The 20,302-nt window shown below is 36.1% G+C and overlaps 1 protein-coding gene across 26 annotated transcripts in view; it reads right to left on the bottom strand.

The window, feature by feature from the left end:
- The window catches only part of MFF (mitochondrial fission factor), a 31,082-nt gene that overhangs the window by 10,165 nt on the left and 615 nt on the right, over positions 1 to 20,302 (bottom strand). For 2 of the 26 annotated variants that reach the window (XM_081052106.1, XM_081052087.1), the window contains exons 2-9: positions 17,090 to 17,201; positions 16,144 to 16,318; positions 15,932 to 16,040; positions 14,972 to 15,192; positions 13,912 to 14,081; positions 8,530 to 8,621; positions 5,840 to 5,914; positions 1,586 to 1,744 (exon numbers count right to left, since the gene is read on the bottom strand). In XM_081052106.1, the coding sequence (XP_080908232.1) occupies positions 1,586 to 1,744; positions 5,840 to 5,914; positions 8,530 to 8,621; positions 13,912 to 14,081; positions 14,972 to 15,152 (677 nt within the window). In that variant the 5' untranslated portion in view covers positions 15,153 to 15,192; positions 15,932 to 16,040; positions 16,144 to 16,318; positions 17,090 to 17,201. The remainder of the gene's footprint in view (positions 1 to 1,585; positions 1,745 to 5,839; positions 5,915 to 8,529; positions 8,622 to 13,911; positions 14,082 to 14,971; positions 15,193 to 15,931; positions 16,041 to 16,143; positions 16,319 to 17,089; positions 17,202 to 20,302) is intronic. The other 24 variants (XM_081052084.1, XM_081052090.1, XM_081052093.1 and 21 more) reach the window with 14 other exon arrangements.

Raw genomic sequence — 20,302 nt, 5'->3', positions numbered from 1 at the left:
AAAGAGGATATCTGGTGAAGAATGCATCTATTTTAAGGAAAGAGGGGCAAACAGGCCTTTGGAAATACTAGTTCTTATGTGCCAGGTACTTTATATTCAGTATCTTTTGAAGGATCTCCCACCAGACTATATAAAGAATTTGAGGCCATTATCCTTGTATTATAAATAAAGCTGGTGGTGCTAGGGGAAGATTCCTCACAAGAATCCAGAAAACTAGGTAATATTACAACTAGCTGCCCCTCCTTTAAATAGACGAGGAAAATAAGGCCCAGAGAAACTAAGCAACTTGTCCACGGCCACCATGCTATTCAAGACCGAATCAGACCGACTCCCTGAATCCATGCTGTTTCTTCTGAACCATGCTGCTTCTTATAGGCTCCAAATACTCTAACACAGTCCTTGAAGCTTCAAAGAGCATAAAAGGGACTCGACACCCTTGGGAAGTGGGGGAGAGAGAGAGACATACATTTGTAAAATTTCCCCGCCGTGCGGCGGGTTTCCCGTTGAGCCTTGTTCTTGTGCAGCTTTAAGTCCTTGGGCCCAGTTGTGAACCGCTAGCTAACCCTGGGAAGGCTTGAAACACCAATCAAGCAGAATGGACAAGTGCTCATGAAGTGTGGTGAAAACACCTGGGCCGTGTGAGGCTAAAAAGCACTCAACAAGAAAGTTTATTCAGAGCAAGGCATGAGACATATCAGTTCCTAAAGTAAGAAATAAGGTTTATTGGAAGAGCCAGCTGAATTCATGGGTATTCTTCAAAATGCAAAAATTAATAGTCTAATGAAATGATTATGAAACTCAAAGACTGACTCAGGTACTAGATAAAATGTTTCCAGTTGAAATGAAACTGTCCTTTTCCCATACTATGCCAAAAAGCTTGCCAACTTTGATCTTTTAAAAAACACTATGTAGTAATGAAGCAAGGACAAAAAGTACTTGAAATAATGGCAAAATATTTATTTATATGAACTAGTCTAAGTATGCTACTAATGATTTTACTTGATGCTCAAAAGTGAGATAAGTTATCAATATTGAAAAATATCAGTATTATCAAAAAGATAATAGCACCTGGGATTTTCAATACAGGCCTAGAAATCCCTGGTTAAGAGGAATGAAAAAAACTGTCCTGGCAGCTACACTGACAACACTTCTCAAATCTGCTTCATTAATCCAACCACATTAGTATCATAAGTGATGAAATCAAAAGACTTACTAAAGAAAATTAGTACGTTTCAGTTCAGTAGCTCACACTCAATCCAACAGTGTCCCTCAGCATATCTCAAAATGGAATCAAGTACTTAGAACAGGTCAACAACGCCTTTGAAAAAAATCATTATACTGAATATTCTCCCTGACTGTGCTTATTAACTGAATATTTTCCCTGACTGAAGACAAGCTAACAGAATCTTGTGAAATGTGAATTTTGGACAATAATTTCAAATTAAAAGAAAGCAAAGCAAACTGTTTTAAATCATTGCATCTTAGAAAGAGACGAAGGTGCAAACACAAAAGGGAGACACCACAGTCCACTAAAAGGAGCCAAAAAATATGCAATAAAGCTGGCAAGTCTCTGATGGCCAGTCACCTGCGATTTTCATCTAGCACATCCAAGATCTGCTGGTAAGCCCTACGAGTAGAAGACTGGATAAGCGACAAAATGCCACGAGCAGAGGAAAGATTAGCTCCATCTTCAGGTAACATATGGGGAGGACAGACCCGAACCTGTTGTGGCGATGGTGTCACACTGTTTACACAAGCACAGCAAATGAAGAAAAAAACACTCAAGTCAGATTTTTATAAAATTTCAGCTGAGCAGTTTCCCCACTTATATTTTAAGAATTACCTTAATTTTGGCCCCCCTTCCCATCCCCTTATCTTCCCCTAAGAAAACAGTCAAACCAAATAAATGAATATATTGTTTTAAAAGACCAGCTACAATGCAGTATCTGTAACTATGTAGCTTTAAATATCAAATTGAACAAACAATATGAAAAAACAACTTTGGAGAGGGACGATAACTACAGCAATGAGTGAGTTCAACCCCTAGCTTTGGAGAAGCAGCATTCTTTATTTGGTGTCTATGTGCCAATTCAGTAAACCAAACTTCTTACAAACAACACTGCACTGCAACTTATGGATGGTCAGAAGAGTAAGAGAAAACTCTCATATATGGGCGTCAAAGTTTAAACACACGAATCCAAAGTGATTCCATGAAAATGCCATTTCAAACACTTTACAAAGACAATAAAGTGAGCTAAGTTTATGATGAGCAAATTTAAAGATGAGTTAAAGTTTCAGAAAGCTGTGACAAAAGTATTTTGATTTCTGAATTTTATTAAAGCATATGATCTCTAGCGAAACGACTAAGACACAAAACTACTCCCAATTCTGTGAATACAGTGAAGGAAGGCAAGGATATTTCTTAAATTATCCAGATGGACGTTAACCAGCCATTTCTGGGCCTCCCTACAGTAATCTTACATTGTTTCACACATGGGCTCAGAGTCACAATGTCTTTGGCTCCACTGCTAGTGCTTCCTAAAGTTGAACTCATTTGAACGGAGCAATTTTACAGTCCTAACTTGAACTCTTCAGATTGGTGTCAGCATGATCATCTGTTTGAGGTTTTTAACAGACACATGGACTTGGCATCTGGTTTGTTACAATAAGAGGTTTTGTTATAAAAGGACTAGACTCTGAAATGCCAGCTCAACATTTTTTCTCAAGTCAGGGCAAAATATCTTAGATTAAATTTCATCCTTGTGTATTACGTCCAAAAGAATGAAAGTGGAGCAGACAGTGAACAATTGAAAAGAGTAAATCTTTTATTTTGATGTGTAACTTTTGTAACTTAACATGCATTTGTTTGGAAACCACAAAATAAATGGGATAATTTTTGAAAGGACAGCTGTCATCTAATATTATTCCCAGAGTCCCACAAAATTAAAATCAAAATCTCCACAATTTTGTGAATAACTGAATGTCTTCATCAGCCAAAGTGAGAAGTACAATGAATATAAAAATCATGTTTTCCAAAGATGACTTATAAGAAAAAGATCTAAGCCAAATCTTGGCATACTGAGAAATTAATCTGTCAGGTCTGAGTCATAGGAATTAGGGCTAATGGTGTCAAGATAAACACAAATTTTCAGAGGGAGGCTAATGGACAGTCACCCTAAATACCCGTACAGAGACCAGGAATCTTCTGGAATGTACATAAGCCAATTTATCAACTGACCCATCAGATTTGGCCAAACCCACACTAGGCATCCAAGCAGAGTAAAACACCCAGTATATGTGTACATGAAGTCTGGGTACCAGTCTTGCACTCAGAATTCCCTTCAGGTGGTGCAGGAATAACCTGAAGCTCTTGCTCTTTGCAAGAAATCACACTGAATTCATGTTAGAAAAGTGCCAGAAGAGGCAGGAATGAAAACGGCCCGTTCTGTGTCAACATAAACAACAATACATCCCACACTCTTCTTGACAGAACTGCAAACATACCTACTAAACTTACTTAAGCAAGTTTTAAAAGATGAATCAGTACACTATCTACTGATATAACTAAAGTTTTTGTCTTCGTATTTTGGTGCTTAAATTGAACACTCCTGCATATCATTGCATACTAATAAGTAAATTAGCCACATATCAATATATTAAAATCTACAATAAGTCATATTTAAAATAATTTTATAATAATGTCAATAAACTAAAGCCAAATCCATGAAAATAGTTTGATAGATTTTTGCCCATTAAAAATTAAAAGGAAAGAAGAGTTACTTCCTTTGAGAGAAACCATTTTGTCAGAAAAAGCAATAGGAATCATTTAAGTTCTAAAAGTAGAAGTATTTCCTGTCCATATACAGGAAATCAGGTGTATTTATAAAATAGTCAAGTATAAACTAATTTCAGATTAACTGCAAAGAATTCTTAAGCCAAAGTGCACAGAAAGCTGAGTCTATGAGAGCTCTTCCAATTCTAAGATTCTATGATCATAAGATATTGAAATATGGTAATAAATGGAAAAAAAACTTACATGATCCTCAATATTAACTTAAAAATATTTACATAGAAATATAAAAGGTAATATTAAATCTTTATCGATATCAGCAAATATATTTGTTTCATCGAAGACCAACACAAAATCACAACTGGATTTCTGAGGTTTCTCAAAAAATATTAAACTTTCAAAGATTAGGCAGAAATTTAACTTTTCATTAATTTATACGGCCATCCTTCATAAATGGCAAAAACAGAATAGGAAGTAGTTTTTAAACTGATGACCACTTAGGGCAGTATGTGTATAGATTAAACGCCTTGATTGTTAACATTTGTTTCCATCTATTGATGAACTAAATGATTAAATCATAAAATGACCAAAATTACCCTAACTGGAAGCAATAAATACTTTAACAAATTTTTAAAAGTTTTAAGCAGTCTTGCAAATCTTGTTACAAATAAACAAATTTAAGAACAAAAAAGAATAAGCCCCATTTTAGCGATCAGTTTGATGCTAGCTGGAACATCCACCACTGGCATCAACTGGAAAGGGAAACAGTGAGTGCTTCTAGAGTTGAGTTTGATCTCAGTTCACTCACCCACCCAACCAAGATAGAGAAACTTTGTTTTTTGTTTTGACAAGTGAACTACTTGAAAAATAAAAAAGTAAACATAGTGCAAAGGTGCTGAGATCATTTAAACAAATATTATAATATTAGTAATTTTAAAAAATGCACTTGGAAGATAAATTGATCCTAGTAATGTTATAAAACAGCAAAATTTCAACTTCGTCTTTTATAAAAGATTAGGAAATTTTGAAGAAGGCACTGATGTTTAACATGTTATTTCATTAGTAATATCTCATGCTTCCATGAAATCGTATGACATGAGTGTTAAGTAAACAACATTAGCCAATGTCAAGACTCAAATTTAACTGAAGACTTACTTGGCACGACAATGTCATTATCAAAAGGTAAGTACAAAGTCCAGTACCTCTTTCCCCATGGGTTTTCACAGGAATAATGTTTCTCAAACTGTGAGAATAACATCCTTAGTGAGGCTCCAGCCTCTTCCAAAAAAAAAACAGAAAAGGTAAAAATAGAGAAAAAGGGGAGGAAGAATTTTCACCAAAACATAAATTTTGCATTATTTCTCTCGAAATTTTAAACAGAGAGAAAACTTCAATTTGTTGCCACTATCTAAGGCAATTTACTAGTTCCTAGAAGCATGGTAAGAGAACCAGAATAACAGAAGTCATCGGTTGTCAGAATGGCTTTTGTTGCTTAAGAACTACATTAGCTCTTGAAATCTTCTTTGAACACCAAAGTCCTCCCATCGGTTTAATGAACATTCTTCCAAGCATAGTTTTAATCTATGAAATAATAATAATAATAAAAACTTCAATGAAAAACCACACTTACACTAAATTCTCCTGGGTCAAAGTAAAACAAGATATTGTACTAAAATTCAAAAAAAAGTTTGGGATGGGATCACTGAACCTGGTCAAAGTTGAATCTGTAGAGAATATGCTACCCAAATGCAAAACAAAACAAAACAAAAAACGGAAAAGGATGTTTGGTCCTTATGTGTAAATTATTCCATTTTACTTTCATCATTATACCCAAAATCATACATAAAATTCCGTTAGTTGGTCTAGTTATTTTTTTCTTAAAAAAGTGTATGACAGTTTGAGAAATCCTGAAACAGAGGTATCAAAAAGCCAAACAGTAAGAGAATTAGGCTATTACATAGCAATTACCTGGTGAAATATTAGTATAACATAAGCCTGCAAAATTAAAACAACTCCTACTTGTGAAAAGCAGAGCAGATAAAATCTTACGTGTACTCCGGTGCAGAAATCGGTGCCTGGAACCTTGAAATTTTATTTCTTGGGGCAGAATCTGATCTGTGCCACCTTAAATAATAATTATGCTTCTTTTACATATGCAGCTTTTATAACACAAAGAAAAAGCTAGATATGATTCTACTGGTGAGAATTCATTTTTGTATCTATAGTTGACCATAATTAATCCTACTGTCTCTTGAAAGTAATTAAGAAAACAAAGTCCAGCATTCTTGCTCTAATACCCATATGTACTTCTATTCTTAAAGCCCAGGAATAAAAGTAAAGGCAGGCAAAGGTTCATGCACATTGACACATAATTAGTTTCACATTACAAAGACTAACATAGGTAAAGACTTTAATAATTAGTAGAGGTAAGATAGCTGTACTTTATTAATAGTTTCTTCCTTACCATATTACCAACATTGAATACACAATATGCACATTATATAAAATTCCTAAAGCTAATTAAATGTAGATTCTTAAAGATGAATTCAATTATAAATTGCAAAATTAATAATGGTAGGAGAAGAAGTGGCAAGGTTATATTATTTACAAAAAGATGGTTAAATGTCTTACCATGCCATGGTAACATACATAACTACCATAACAAAAAGTATGGTTAAGTAATGTAAGTATTTCGTTATGAAAATATAGTTAATATATTCATGTTATTTTTTACTACCAAAAGTTAAAATATGAGACTCAGTTTTATTCAACATCTAGAAAATGCCATTAAAGCAACTTAAAGAAAAAAAGCAATCAAATATTAGTGAACTCTGTTAATCTTTTCTGTTATGAAAAACTTACGTTATTGGTAACTGCAAAAATATACATGAACTAATCATGTATTCTAAATCACAGACTAGGCTGGTTTTTATACATAATAAAACTGTTTCCTTTCTTTTTTAACAGAATTCAGCTATCAATAATACATAGTTTGTGAGAAAAAAACAAAAGTGATGCTATACTAAAATAGACCTGCTTTTAATTTAGTAATGTAAAATTTCAAAGTAATAAAAGACCTAAATAAACCCTATATCTTTATATAATAAAAAAAAGTTTATTAGAAACATTTGCTGCCTTAAAAAAAAATTACAAATAGAAAATAACAAAAGCCCTTAGGTTGTGTTTAATCATTCTGAGCGGATACTAAATATCAAGAAGCTACCTGAGTCATAAACCACGGAGCTTTTTCACCATTTACATAATATACTTGGAAATGTTCTGGAAAATGATTTCATGGGCTGGCTGACTGACATCACTGCCAACCCGGCACATTCAGGAAAACATGCAGTTACCATAAAAAAAAATTTATATTAATAACGGTTGAAGCCTTCAGCTAAATCTTCCCTGAAGGAAATATACAGTAATTTTAACTTACCATCTTCCTATATAACCCTTCATAATAACTATAACTACTTTAGGGGGCATTTCAAGATTCCCCCAGAAATCAGTTACAATTCTCCTTTGCACGTCACACAAGAGAAGAGAGACCCTAAGGCCCTCAAAGCCCCTTCTGCATCCTTACACTCTGCAGTCAGGTCCAAACTAGAACTTAAGATGGGCTAGTACAAATGGTGTAATTATATTATGCTCTCGTTATTTTGTATATGAATTTAAATGTTTTGCTTTTATCTAGATTTGCAAGCTCTAAGAAGAGAGCGATGTACCGTCTAGTCCTTGCACAGTTCCCAGAGCAGCTGATATAATGCCTCGCATCAAATGTGGTTCATGATAAATAAGTCCATGAAAACGGACCAAAAATTTAATGAGGAAGAATATTATTTTACATAAACTATCTAAATCATCTATTTTTTAAAAAACCACAAAAAGACCCCCAAAAAAACCCCAAAAATAGACTCTCCAGTGACTTTGAGACTTAAAAATTCTGAGCAGTTTTTAAAAGGTTATTTTATATGTAAAAATGCATTAGTTTTAATAAAACAACAAAAAGCACTTGCCGATCTAAAAGATCTTATAGTGGGGTAGCTTTCAGATCAGGGCGTGATAATATAACCAAATGAGAAAGAAAGGTTTAAACAAACAGTCCTTTAAACAATATACTTGTATTTTTGGAAAATGAAAGGGATCTAACAATCCAATGACTCAGTAGGCAGAGAGCAAAACAAAAGAATCCTGGAAAGTAAAAAAATTCCACTTGCTTATGCTACACATAGTTCATGAAAAGCAGAGCTGGAAAGGGCTAGTTCCCAATCTTAAGACAAATTGAGTAACTTAAAAATTTCCTTAAATAAAATGTTTTCCTTTTATTTAACCTACATGTTAGATAAAACAAACAGTTCTGAAGGACGCACAGAATTGAGCACTTACCCATTTTTCTTTTAAGATTCCCTAAATAAGCAAATCATACTTATAGAAGACTGTCATATACAGAGAAGAAAAATTCTCACAACAAAACGGTCAGATTTTAAGGTTATAAATAGCATTGCAAAAATGTAAAATTGATGGTAAATGCAGAATAGATTTCAAGCATTATTAGAAGTAAATTATTTTTTCCCCTCAGATTCTTAGGCATAAAACATACACACATTTCTCCCTCTTCTTTTTTTTTTTTTTGTTAAATATTTGGGAGTGAAAAAAGGAAGTTATTTGTAAAAAGATGGGACAGACAATATATGCAGAATACTTATGAAGGAAATACAATGCTTAGCGGTTCTACTCACATGGAGTCAGTTCTGACCAGCTGTCCGTTTTGGCAAACAGCATTTTCACTCATAGAGCGCTCTCTTTTTAGCCTGCCAACTGCACGGACCTGCTAGGCACAAAGAAAGGGAAAGGAACAGAAAATATTCTTAGTAGCCTAGTAGCTGTTTTGCATTAAAGAACCTTAATCCAAGGCTACTCACAAAATTTACAAAGAATTGCTGCTAGGGATGTGCATTATAGATACATTAAAAACAAAACAAAAAACATACTATATGCAGATAAATTTAGGAAAGCTTACTATATAAAAAAGTTTATATCTGGTTTCTTGTTAAGTATCAGTCTTACTTGGTACAATTATTAATATTTTTATTTGTTATAATTTGTATAAAATGTTATTTAAGAACAATTTCCAGCAGTTTTTAAAGGCACATATATTATAGGAAATGGGATGTACATGTATTTGTCTCACAAATAAATGTTCCTGGCTTCTGGGGTTAAATAAATTCAGATTTGTTGGGCTAGCTGAAAACTAGACTAGAAAACTAGTCTTACTAGCTTAAAGGTTTTGGCATTCCAGAAATAATCACAAACTCCCATCCCACATATTCTTTTTACAAATGTACCATTGACCTCTTTCCATTAGGGATGGGATCTCTGTTTCCTTCCCTTGAAACTAGGAGGGCTGGTGACTGCTGTAGAGATGATGAAATGTGACTTCTGAGGCTTGGTCATACATAACGCTTCTGCCTTTTTTCTCCAGACTACTCATATTTGGAAAAATGGTCCCATGATGTGAAGAAGCCCAAGCAGCCACACAGAAAGGCCGTACGTGAGTTCACCAGCCAACCCCAGCTGAGGTCCCAGACAACAGCTAGTCCAACTACGTGTGAGTAAGCCTTCAGATGACTGCAGCCGCAGGCTGTCAATCATCCCGTCTCTGAGACTTCCTAGCTTAGGCCCACATATTGGAGAACAGAAACAAGTTTTCCCCATTATGCCTGCTGTATTCCTAACCCACAGACTCCATGAGAAAATAAACAGTGCGGCCACTGTCTCATGGCTCCCTAACCATTATGGTTAATCCCCTCTGCCCTAAGCCCTTGGTGACCATTAATCTGTTTTCTACCTCTAGATTTGCCTATTCTGGACATTTCACCTAAGTGGAATCATACAATACGTTATAGCATGTATCAGGGCTTCATTCCTTATTAGGGCTGAATAATATTTTACTATATGGATACACCATATTTTGCTTCTCTGTTCATCAGATGATGGACATTTGGATTGTTTCCACCTCTTGGTTTTTAAAAGCTGTTTGATCTTCATGACTTGGAGGATGCTACTGGCTTCTAGTAGATGTTGATCAAGATGGCGATCACCATTCTATAGTGCGAAACGATAACCCTCCCCACCACAAAGACATCCAGCCCCAAATGTCAGTAGTGCTGAGGCAGAGAACCCCTGAATATGCTGTAAAATGCCTACTACAGAGTAAATGATTCAGGAATCTCACGTTAGATTTTGAGTAACATCTGAATATCAGCACTCAAGGCCTTACTGCTCTTCTACCGTATTTCCCCGAAAATAAGACCGGGTCTTATATTAATTTTTGCTCCAAAAGACGCATTAGGGCTTATTCTCAGGGGATGTCTTATTTTTTCATGTGCAACAATCTATATTTATGTACAAAAATCTACATTTATTCAAATACAGTCATGTCATCTTCTTCTGGAACATCGTCATAACTTTCCAAACCCCAAATTCCGGCTTGAATTTCTTGCGACTCCATTTCCTGTAGAACCCAACCATTGGCCCCAATCTCTCATGTCCAGCAAGAGAGCTCTCCTTAAATGAGCACCTCTTGTCCATGTAGCCTGCTTGTAATGCATTGGCAACACAGCTGTCAGTGATTTTATCCCAGGAATTCTTCACCCAAGTCACGGCCTCTTGCAGGCTAGGCTTCACGAAGTTTCCGTGCTGATTTCTCTCGATTCTATTTTCAATGTAGTCACTGATTTCCATGTGCAAATGGTCCTTGAATGGCTTGTTTATTGCAATATCAAGAGTCTGGAGATAGGTAGTCATTCCTGCAGGAATCATTATTTGATCTGTTGTTCTCTGCAAGGAAGTTCTTCTTGTCTTTAGCATGGTGAGGGCTGGCGGAATCCCAGACGAGCAGACCTCTTTGGCCACCTCGCAAAACAAGTGACAGCATTAAATCGATCCACTTCCTTGTAACTGCTTGTGTGCACCAGGCTTTTTTGGTTTCAAGAACATAAATGCCTGAAACACGTTCAACTCTATGTTTCTTGCCCTTAGTGATGATTAGAGGTGGGGCTTTCTTTCCATCCAGACGAATTGTGAAAATACAAGTAACACATTCACTTTTGTAACTAGCGGAGGGAATGTAGATTGACAAGGCACCCCTCTGAGCAATTGTTGTTTTGAGATCCTTGGCCCATAAACACTGCAGTTTCACCCATAGCAATCATGTTGGAGAGTTGGTATTTATTAAAGTCGATGCCATCAACAAAGGACTTGAATGCAAGTGCACGTTTAATAACTCCAGTATCTTCCAGCTTGAACAGTGTTCTGGATCTTAGAGACAGTTCATATCGCTGAAGGAAGCCATCCAGCCAGTGTTGTAATGCTTTGAATTCTTCTGGGGATATTTCTAACTGTGGTGCCATTGCAAGAGCAAATGCTTGAATATCAGCCCTGTGCACAACCAAAGCCTTTGCTCTCCAGTCACCAATCCATTCATAGATGATGTCTTCCAGCTCAGGAAATAATGGTTGCCGACCTGATCCACACTTGCACTTCTTAGCATTGTTCTCATCCACTAGTTGACTGACGTTATCGTACTCTGCTCGCCATTTTCGGACCATTCAGAGATCCAACATCTTCTCTTTGCAGAAAGCTGTAAGATTCTTGCCCCAGGAGTCCTCCACTATTCCTTTCTTGTATTCAATGGAGTAGCTCTGGCTTTTTGCACTCATCTTGTCTGGGGGTCAAAATGTTATTCCCTTTAAATCTACCATTAAATCAAGTGTTAACTGAAGACTTACGAGACAGGAGTTGCAACAAAAATGATGACAGTTAAGAATGATGGTCCACACTAAAGTGATGAAAAATTGCAGGCAACAAAATGCAGAAAACGTTTCTTTATTTCACATGACTGCATTAAGTATGTCTGTTACAACACACGACGTATTGAATTATGAAGATTCATATTAGACAAAACCATGTCCATTCGTTATCAAGTGCACACATTATTCGAGCATTGTGTCTGTACTCTGATTGGTCATTTGGCAATAAATCTCGAGTTCATCTGTTTACATAGGTGTTTACCGCTCGTCCAAAGGTGCCTGCTTGATTATTTACAAACACTTATAATTTATATTATCATTTATTTTAAGTAGTAATGTCAATATTATTTATTTATATTTAATTACATGTTATTATTTCATAATTCAATACACTCGTCGTATGTTGCAACGGATGTACTAAATGCATCCATCTGGCTGATGATCTTAACTAGGGCTTATTTTTGGAGTAGGACTTATATTACGAGCATCCTGAAAAATCATGCTAAGGCTTATTTTCGGGGAAATATGGTATTTCAATCCATTTTCTAAAAGCTACTAGAATTCTGGTTCTTCTCCCTTTCTCCTCTGCTCATTGGTTGACTGCCTCCTGAGGGCAGCCTGGCCCTTCTACAGCCTTTAATCACCATCATTGTTGCTTTCAATAGGCAGCTGGTACTAACCTCAGAAACTCCTCTCTTTCATCTCAGGCTTTGACTCCTGACACAGGATTTTAACTTTCATAACAACAATATTTATACATATTGCATTTTTAATGGGAATTAGAATACTCGCTAAATACATGCATTATTACATTTAATTCTCACAATAATCTTAAGCACTGGGCATTATTTTTATCTTTATTTTTATAGATGAGCCTTGGACTTATTAAACAATTTGCCCAAAGTTATGTGGTTAGTAAGTAGCAAAGTAGGCCTTCAAAATTAGGTCTAATTCTCAGCCTAAGTTTTTCACCCCAGGGTTATATACTTCGGGCATTTGTCACATTTGAGTAAATATCAGAATTATTGCAGGAGTAAACCCCACGTGGGCTTAAAATCTAGGTCTACTGAAGGTAATTCTGGTAAACTTTTATTCCTCAGTCTTAGAATAATCACTCAGGAAAGTATTTGGCTTGTTTTCAATCAGTTCTTCCCACCAAGAAGGCATAAGTGTATAAAACAGTAGGTATGGAAAGATCGAAAGAAAAACAAAACCAGAAGAATATCAAAGGGAAGATTTCCCTACTGGCAGAATCCTTTACTCCAGGACCATACTATTCACAGCTGTAATTCGCAGTGGAAACTTTGGGGAGCTGGGCCTCTAACTGGGAATAGCTGTGATTATCTTTTGTCTTGTGTAACATCTTTGTAACTTTCATTATTCCTTGCTACTAAAGAAATGCACGTATCTTCTGTGTGTATTGGTGTTTTTCCCTCACTCATACCACTATACAGGAACTATGTCTTGCCGCGTAGTGTCTTACAATAAAGCTGCATGTCCAAATCAGCATCTATGAATATATTTTCTCTGTTACCTCGGTAGAAACTTCCAACTTAAGAAAAGGCCATACCTAGTACTAGGAAACTGCACTCCCCAATGTTACACGGGTCCTTTACCTTCTTTGGAAAGGACTATATGAAAAATCAAAGACACAGGAAGTTTCATTACCAATAAAAACATGTTTCACATTTTTTCATACTAGCCTCATGACAACACAGAATTCCAGAAGCTATAATGAAAAAGGTGAAACTACAGACATCATCACAGAAAAGCAGCTTTACAAGATTGGCTGAGTCAATGGCAAAGGCGAGATCTGAACTTTGCTACAAACACCTTATTAGTCCATAGTGCCATATTTAGCTCAACAGGGCTATGAATGTTACACGATACAGTAACCAAACTCAGCAGAAACTTTTCAGCAGGCAGGGAGAATTAAGAATAGACAGTGTCAAGAGAAAAAGAGCTTTCTTTGCCCTGTTTACCAGACTGCTTTTTAACAAAGTGATGCATTAATTTTCTCCTGTGCTAAACTTCCCAACTTTTTCTGTATTGCTTAAGGTGTGTCACCTAGTTCACGATTTCCACAGAAGTTTCTTTTTCCCGCAACATAATATTTTAATTAAAAAAGAAAACAACAGCACAATACCTTATTTGTGGTATCTATAAACCAGAATTTATAGCAATCAATGGTCCATGCAAAGCTTTCATTACATATCGCTAGTGATATGATTTATAGCCTCTTAACTCCTCTTTAACTTTTGCTTTTGTCTATATTATTTCAGATTCAACTGATGTTAAAACTTTACTTACTTCTTCATTTTGAGGGGTTGGAAGAGGTCTTTCTAAATCCAGAAAATCTAGTGGTCTTTCACTTAGTGTAAGTACACGAGGTGGTGTTTTTAGTGCCAGAGGTTTAAAGGAAGTTGACTGAATGAGGTCAAGATCTGCTGGCCTTGAAAATGGAATGTCTTCATTACTTCCTGGGAGTAAATAAAATTTAAAAAAGGGAGGTTTTAAAAAGCTAGTACTTTATTAAAAAGATTGACAATGCAAAATGCTGGCAAGGATATGGAGCAACTGAAATTCTCATACATCACTGCTAAGAATATAATAGAGTACAACCAATTTAAAAAAATAGCTTGATAGCTTTTTATAAAGTTAAACATAACTTATAATATGATCCACCAATTCCACTCCTAGAGATATAAAAACATATGCCCTCACAAAGACTTGTATATGAATGTTCATAGCAACTTTATTCCTAATAGCTCCAAACAGGAAACAACGCAAATGTCCATCAGCAGGTGAACGGACAAACTGTTGTATATCCACACAGTGGAATATTATTCAGTTATAAAATGGAATGAATAATTGATATAAGCAACAATATGAAAGACTCACAAAAACATTACACTAAGCAAAAGAAGCCATACCAAAGAGTATACACTCAATCACTCCGTTTATATGAAACTCTAGGACAGACAAATCTAGTCTCTGGTTATTGAAAGGAGATTATGGTTGCCTGGGATTTGAGGGGTAGGAACTGAATGAGATGGGGCACAGGGGACCTTCTGGGGTAATGAAAATGTTCTGTATCTGGACAGTGGGGGAGGTTACATGGGTGTATACATTTGTCAAATCTCATCAAGCTGTACACTTAAAAATTACACTTCATGTATGTAAATTATACCTCAATTAGTTGAATTATTAAAAAGTATTGTTTAAGATTTCAGACTATTGTAATGAATAAAAATTTTGAAAAAAAATGCAAAGTTGCATTTCCCAACCCTTATTCAAAAACCCAAAAGTTTTCCTAAAAATATATAAAACAAAGATATATCAGGCAAGTTTATAACTAAAGGTAAAATACCTGCTACGACAATCCTCTCTGGAACCTGCATAATCATACTAGCATTTGGAACGCCTTCTTGGAATTCTTGTTCCAGGTCAGCATTTGGTGGTGCGACCTTCAATTTTTCCGGGACCCTCATTCGCTGACTAATACCTTCAGTGTATTCCATTTCATACTGAATTCGACTAATTTCTGCCATCTCAGCAGCAGTGGGAGAAGGAAATGCTGCCCCACTCACTCTGTGGGCAAAAAAATTAAAGACGGGGTAACTGACTGTTAAAATGTCCGTCTTCTCTATGTAGCGAAGTTAGAAGACAATACCTCATAGAAAGAGCAAAAGGAGACTTCTCATTTGTGACTACTGAACACATACAAAGGAAAAGGAAAAGACTGAAGAAAACGTTTTTTCTCAACACAATGCCTTCTCCCTTATCAGCTGAAACTGCACCTTGAGAAGATTGCTTAGGAGCAAATTTTAAAAATGACTGTACAACCACAACACAAGTGTGCCCACACACATATTCCCCCTCTGTCTTTCTGTCTGTCTCTCTTTCTCTCCCTGCATAAACATGCATGCTGCTTATAAGTAAAAAATGCCTGAAATAAAACTTAAATGGAAATTTCCTAATCAATTATTTGAAGGAAAGCTGCTAGGACTTTATAATAATGAAATTCAAAATTGCTGTCATGCATGAAAAAAAATAAAACCTTTTAATGAAAATCAGATTCATAAGGCAAATAAGATTAATTTTAAATTTACTAAAAAAAGATGCAACCCCCTGAAAATCACAAAATACAAATTAAAACTTCTCTCGCTGAATGTATATCTGATGATTGAGATGCAATGAATACCAAATATAGGATATCATTAATAAATCTTTAATGTATACATTCATTTTGAGGGATTGGAAAGTCTCACATTATTAATTTGTATTTGCTACCATATTTACATGTATGTTTTTAAAAAGAATGACATGCCTTTAAGGGGAAAGACAGTACAGATGCATTGAGCAGCCTTTTAAATTAGAGAAGGATCCATGCTCCAGGGAAATGCAGCAGAAAGAAAGTTGCCCCCAAATACAGCTTGCTGATAAAAATTAAAAGAGCATGGTTAGCTTGTGACAATCCACTTTACAGCCACTATCTCTCAAGTCTACAATACCAGCTCAACTGAATAAAATGTCACTGACCTTCCTATTGGTGTGTCACTGCTTTTTCTTTTACTCATTTTTAATATAGTAAATACACGTCTATAATAGCTATTAAAATACTGCTACCCTGTAGTTCAGTTTACTTTACACAATTCCCCTACAGATCTGAACTTTTTTGGAGGTGTACATAACAACACGGACACTGCTTTTCCAGCTGTAAAAAAGAAAGAATAAAAATCAGTATTTCGACAATTCATTTTATAAGAAAACTATGAATAAAAGTAAATATCTACTTAAAATTTTTGAATTTCAACAAGGCTTGGGGCTCGATGTGGGTAACTAATTTTCAAATCTTCTAAATAGAGTTATTCTATACCTCAACCATCATAAAGATGGTTTCAAGCATAGCCGATGTTTCATGATTTTGCCGATGGGGTAAAGAAAAGCTAATCAAATATATATACAAATGTGAAGTCAGATTAGAAAAAGAGTTTTGTCATAAAATTCCTCTATTCATTATTTTCTGAAGGGGAAAAAAACCCTCTTCTTGACTAAGTACAGATGAAGAAATCTGGGAGAGATGTAAAGGGCAGAAGTAAATGTCTTTGAGGTAGCCTAAAAATTTGATGTATAAGTAATGTTTTTTTTAAAAGGAAATAACTTTGAAAACCACATCATACTAAATTTTCAGCAAAAGCTATTATGCATAAACCAAAAGCAATGAAAAATTAAGGACAGTATAAATGGAAGTTGTAGCTGGGACATATCTTAAACTCCACATCAGAGATGTATTACACACCTCAAACTCCACCTCAATAAGAGGCTTGGGAGAGTTCTTAGCTAGAGGCCATGTAGGGACAACTAAATAGTCATGACTGCTAACGTACTTCTTTCATTCTTCACCAAAATGTGAATTTTAAGGATCTGACATGCAGTTTGTTTAAAGACTAAGAAAATAGAGCCAAAAGAGAAAATTTTTACTCACAAACGTGCACCAACTACTACTTGCTATTTGGCACTATCTGCTTCTGTGCTTCATATTAAATCCTTGAACCTGTTTCAATGTGCATGTGCCGGATTTAGAGCCACTTCTGTTCCTGGGGGAGAAAAACAGGAGCTACATTGAGACACTAGATGATATCATTCTAGGAATTCATTGCTGGAAATGCTTCAAATGATAAGAGTCATCAAAGATGCACAACCTTACATTAAAAAAACCCAATACAATACAGAAATTAACAAGCTTACCACCAAGTTTAGTTTCACAGACAGGGCCTTACAACCATTCATTAGTTAATGTAAGACAAAATAAAAGACTGTCATCATTTCTGCTGTGAATTTAGAATAATGTACCAGATGAAAAATATATATTTTAAAGAATCTGAACACTTACGTATATACACATAAGTGTATATATACATACATACACATATACAGAAGGTGCCAAGAAAATGTCTACACATTTTAAGAAAGAAAAACTATATTAAAATTGTAATACCAGATATACACCGATAACAAAAGATGAATACAAGTCACGTTTGACTTCTGCAATTACAAGAGGTGCTCAAAGTGGTTACCATCAGTGTCCAGACATTTCTGATTATGGCAAACTATTGCTTGAATAACGCTGACCAAAGTGTCCACTTGTATACATGGTTTTGGCACCCCGGTATACTAAGACGGTATATTTAACACTGGCTACATTTTCATTCAGCTATTTCTATTTAGTACTTAGTTTCATTCATAATTTCATTCAATATTTAATCTAAATCAGTAATAGGTGTACATGGTACAAAGTACGTAAGAACATACAATGAAAATAAAGTGCTCCACTGAATCCTTTCCTATAACCACTGGGGACCCCACATGCAACCTCTATTATCAACTTTTGTGTATCATTCTAGATGAGATACTCTTCCTATACTTGTGTGTATTCGACCCACAGTAAAAGTTTATATTTAGAAATACCACTGAAAATAGATACCTCAAAAGGATTACAGTCTTGGGACATTACAAATTGAAGTTTTATAATAAATAAGGGATGCAAATTGCTAGAACATTATCGCCCCGAAATGTGCTATTCTCCATGTTCCATTTATTACATTTCAGTCTTCTTATTAACTTTTCACTAGTACATCCCACGGGTCTGTACATTTCATTCTATAGCAATATCTTTTCTTACAAGAATCTCTGAATTTGGGCAGCCGGATGGCTCAGTTGGTTAGAGAGCAAGTTCTGAACAACAGGGTTGTGGGTTCGATTCCCACACAGGCCAGTGAGCTGTGCCCTCCACAACTGAATTGAAGGACAACGACTTGGAGAAACACACCGTTCCCCAATATTCCCCAGTTTAAAAAAAAATTTTGTTTTTTTAAAAAGAAGAATATCTGAGTTTGTAAAGTATCACAGACTAAGATGATAAAGGCAGACTGAAAAGACCATTTCTGGAAAAAGCGAAATACTCCTGCAGCCAATTTGAGCTACTTAAATTTAAAAAGTAAATGGAACTTTTCCTACTAAGATTTAACACTGAACTGTCCCAATAACTACGTTTCTGCATAAGTGAAATAGATAAAAATCTAATTTTTCTCTCTCTCATTAGACTGGCATTTTTGGTAGTATCTTTCAGGAATAAATAAAGTAAACTTCTCAACTGGAGTTAAGATATTAATTCCAGAAGCTCTGTCACAATCTACTAGGCAACCAGTACTGATTGTTAACATAACTAAGGAGACAAAATCCCTCTCAGAATCACAGATGAGCTGAGATCTCTACTTTCTAAGCCCACTGGTTCCCAAATATCATTAACTTACCAACTTCATGTTTTTTGCCATATCCACACATTTACTCTTAGCTACACTTAATATTTTCTCTAATTCAACTTATAATTTTTTTAAATAAATGTATTTTAAAAGGAAATTTTACCTTAAACCATGGTTTAAATACGTATAATAAAAACTCTTACAAAAAACCCTCATCCATATACTACTTAGAGTCAAGTCACGTTTCAATCATGGAAAGTGTCCCAATTTGAGGACACAATTATTCAAGCTTGACTTTCTCATTTTCTGTATTAGAACACTGGGACTCACGGTGGGGGGAGGGGCGGTAAAAAAAAACTAGGAAGTTACAGAAACAATTTGGCTCAAATTGATTGTGGTTGCAAAGATTTACATAATTTTCAAATTACAAAAAGAAATATCCAGGTTTTTTTTTTTTTTTAATCACCTATCGTGTGGACCAAGTTCAAAGTTTTTATCTGGGTCACCGTTTCGGTTCTCCTTTCAAGCAACTATATACTTTAAGAATGTGTGTATCAGCAAATCAGGGTGTAGAGATCCAGGATTAACTTTAATTTTTTAAGTCACTGAAAACTTGGAAAAAAATATAAAGGATCAACTTTTAAAACAAGGTGATGAATCCACAGAAAACAAGCCTGAACACCAGAAGGGAGGAGAGTGACAGCTGAACTTTGTAATCCTCAAAGGAGGCAGCCCTGTCCCACCGGCAGGGAAAACAGCACACACTTTGCTCTCGGAAAGAAGAACAAAACCAGTTCACAAGCCTCTGAAACCAAAAAGACAGCAGGTCCCCCCCCCCCCCGCCCCCCAATGTAATCCCGTGGGGGAAAACTACTAAGGACAACTGAATGATGCTACTTCTCTCCAAATTCATTTCCCTACGGATCTTTCCTTTGGGGTCTCATCAGCTAATGAAATCGGCAGAGAAGCACATGTTTTTCATCGAGGCGGAGAAAACATTTTAATATCCTGCAGTTCGAGTCGCTCGGGGGGGGGGGGGAGGGAGAAGCCTGGATACAACCGGTTCTGTATTTGGAGAGGAGGGCGCCGCGCTCTTCCGATCTGCCCCTTTGGGACGGGCTCCCCCGCCCGGAGAGGATGCCCCTGGTGTCACACGCGCGGGCCTTTTCCCACCGCAGGGCTCGTCCTCCTGACGGAGGTCACGGGCGCGGCCTCAGCTCCCGGCCGGAACGCAGGGCGCACCTCGGGCAGGACACCTGCGGGCAAGGATGCTCAGACCGGGCCTCCCGGGCCTCCCTCCGATGCCGGGGCTGCCCAGGGGCCTTTCCTTCCGAACACGTATTTCCCACAACGTGAAAACGCCAACCAACAAAAAACTACTTTTACCGACGGCAGGTGTCTGGCTCAAGGTCACATTTAAAGATGCCCGGGCCTCG

The sequence above is a fragment of the Rhinolophus hipposideros genome (genome assembly GCF_964194185.1).
Source record: "Rhinolophus hipposideros genome assembly, chromosome: 6".
In the NCBI taxonomy this organism is placed as follows: Eukaryota; Metazoa; Chordata; class Mammalia; order Chiroptera; family Rhinolophidae; genus Rhinolophus; species Rhinolophus hipposideros.
Note: the sequence above shows the minus strand (reverse complement) of the source record. Positions and strands in the feature narration are given on the sequence as shown.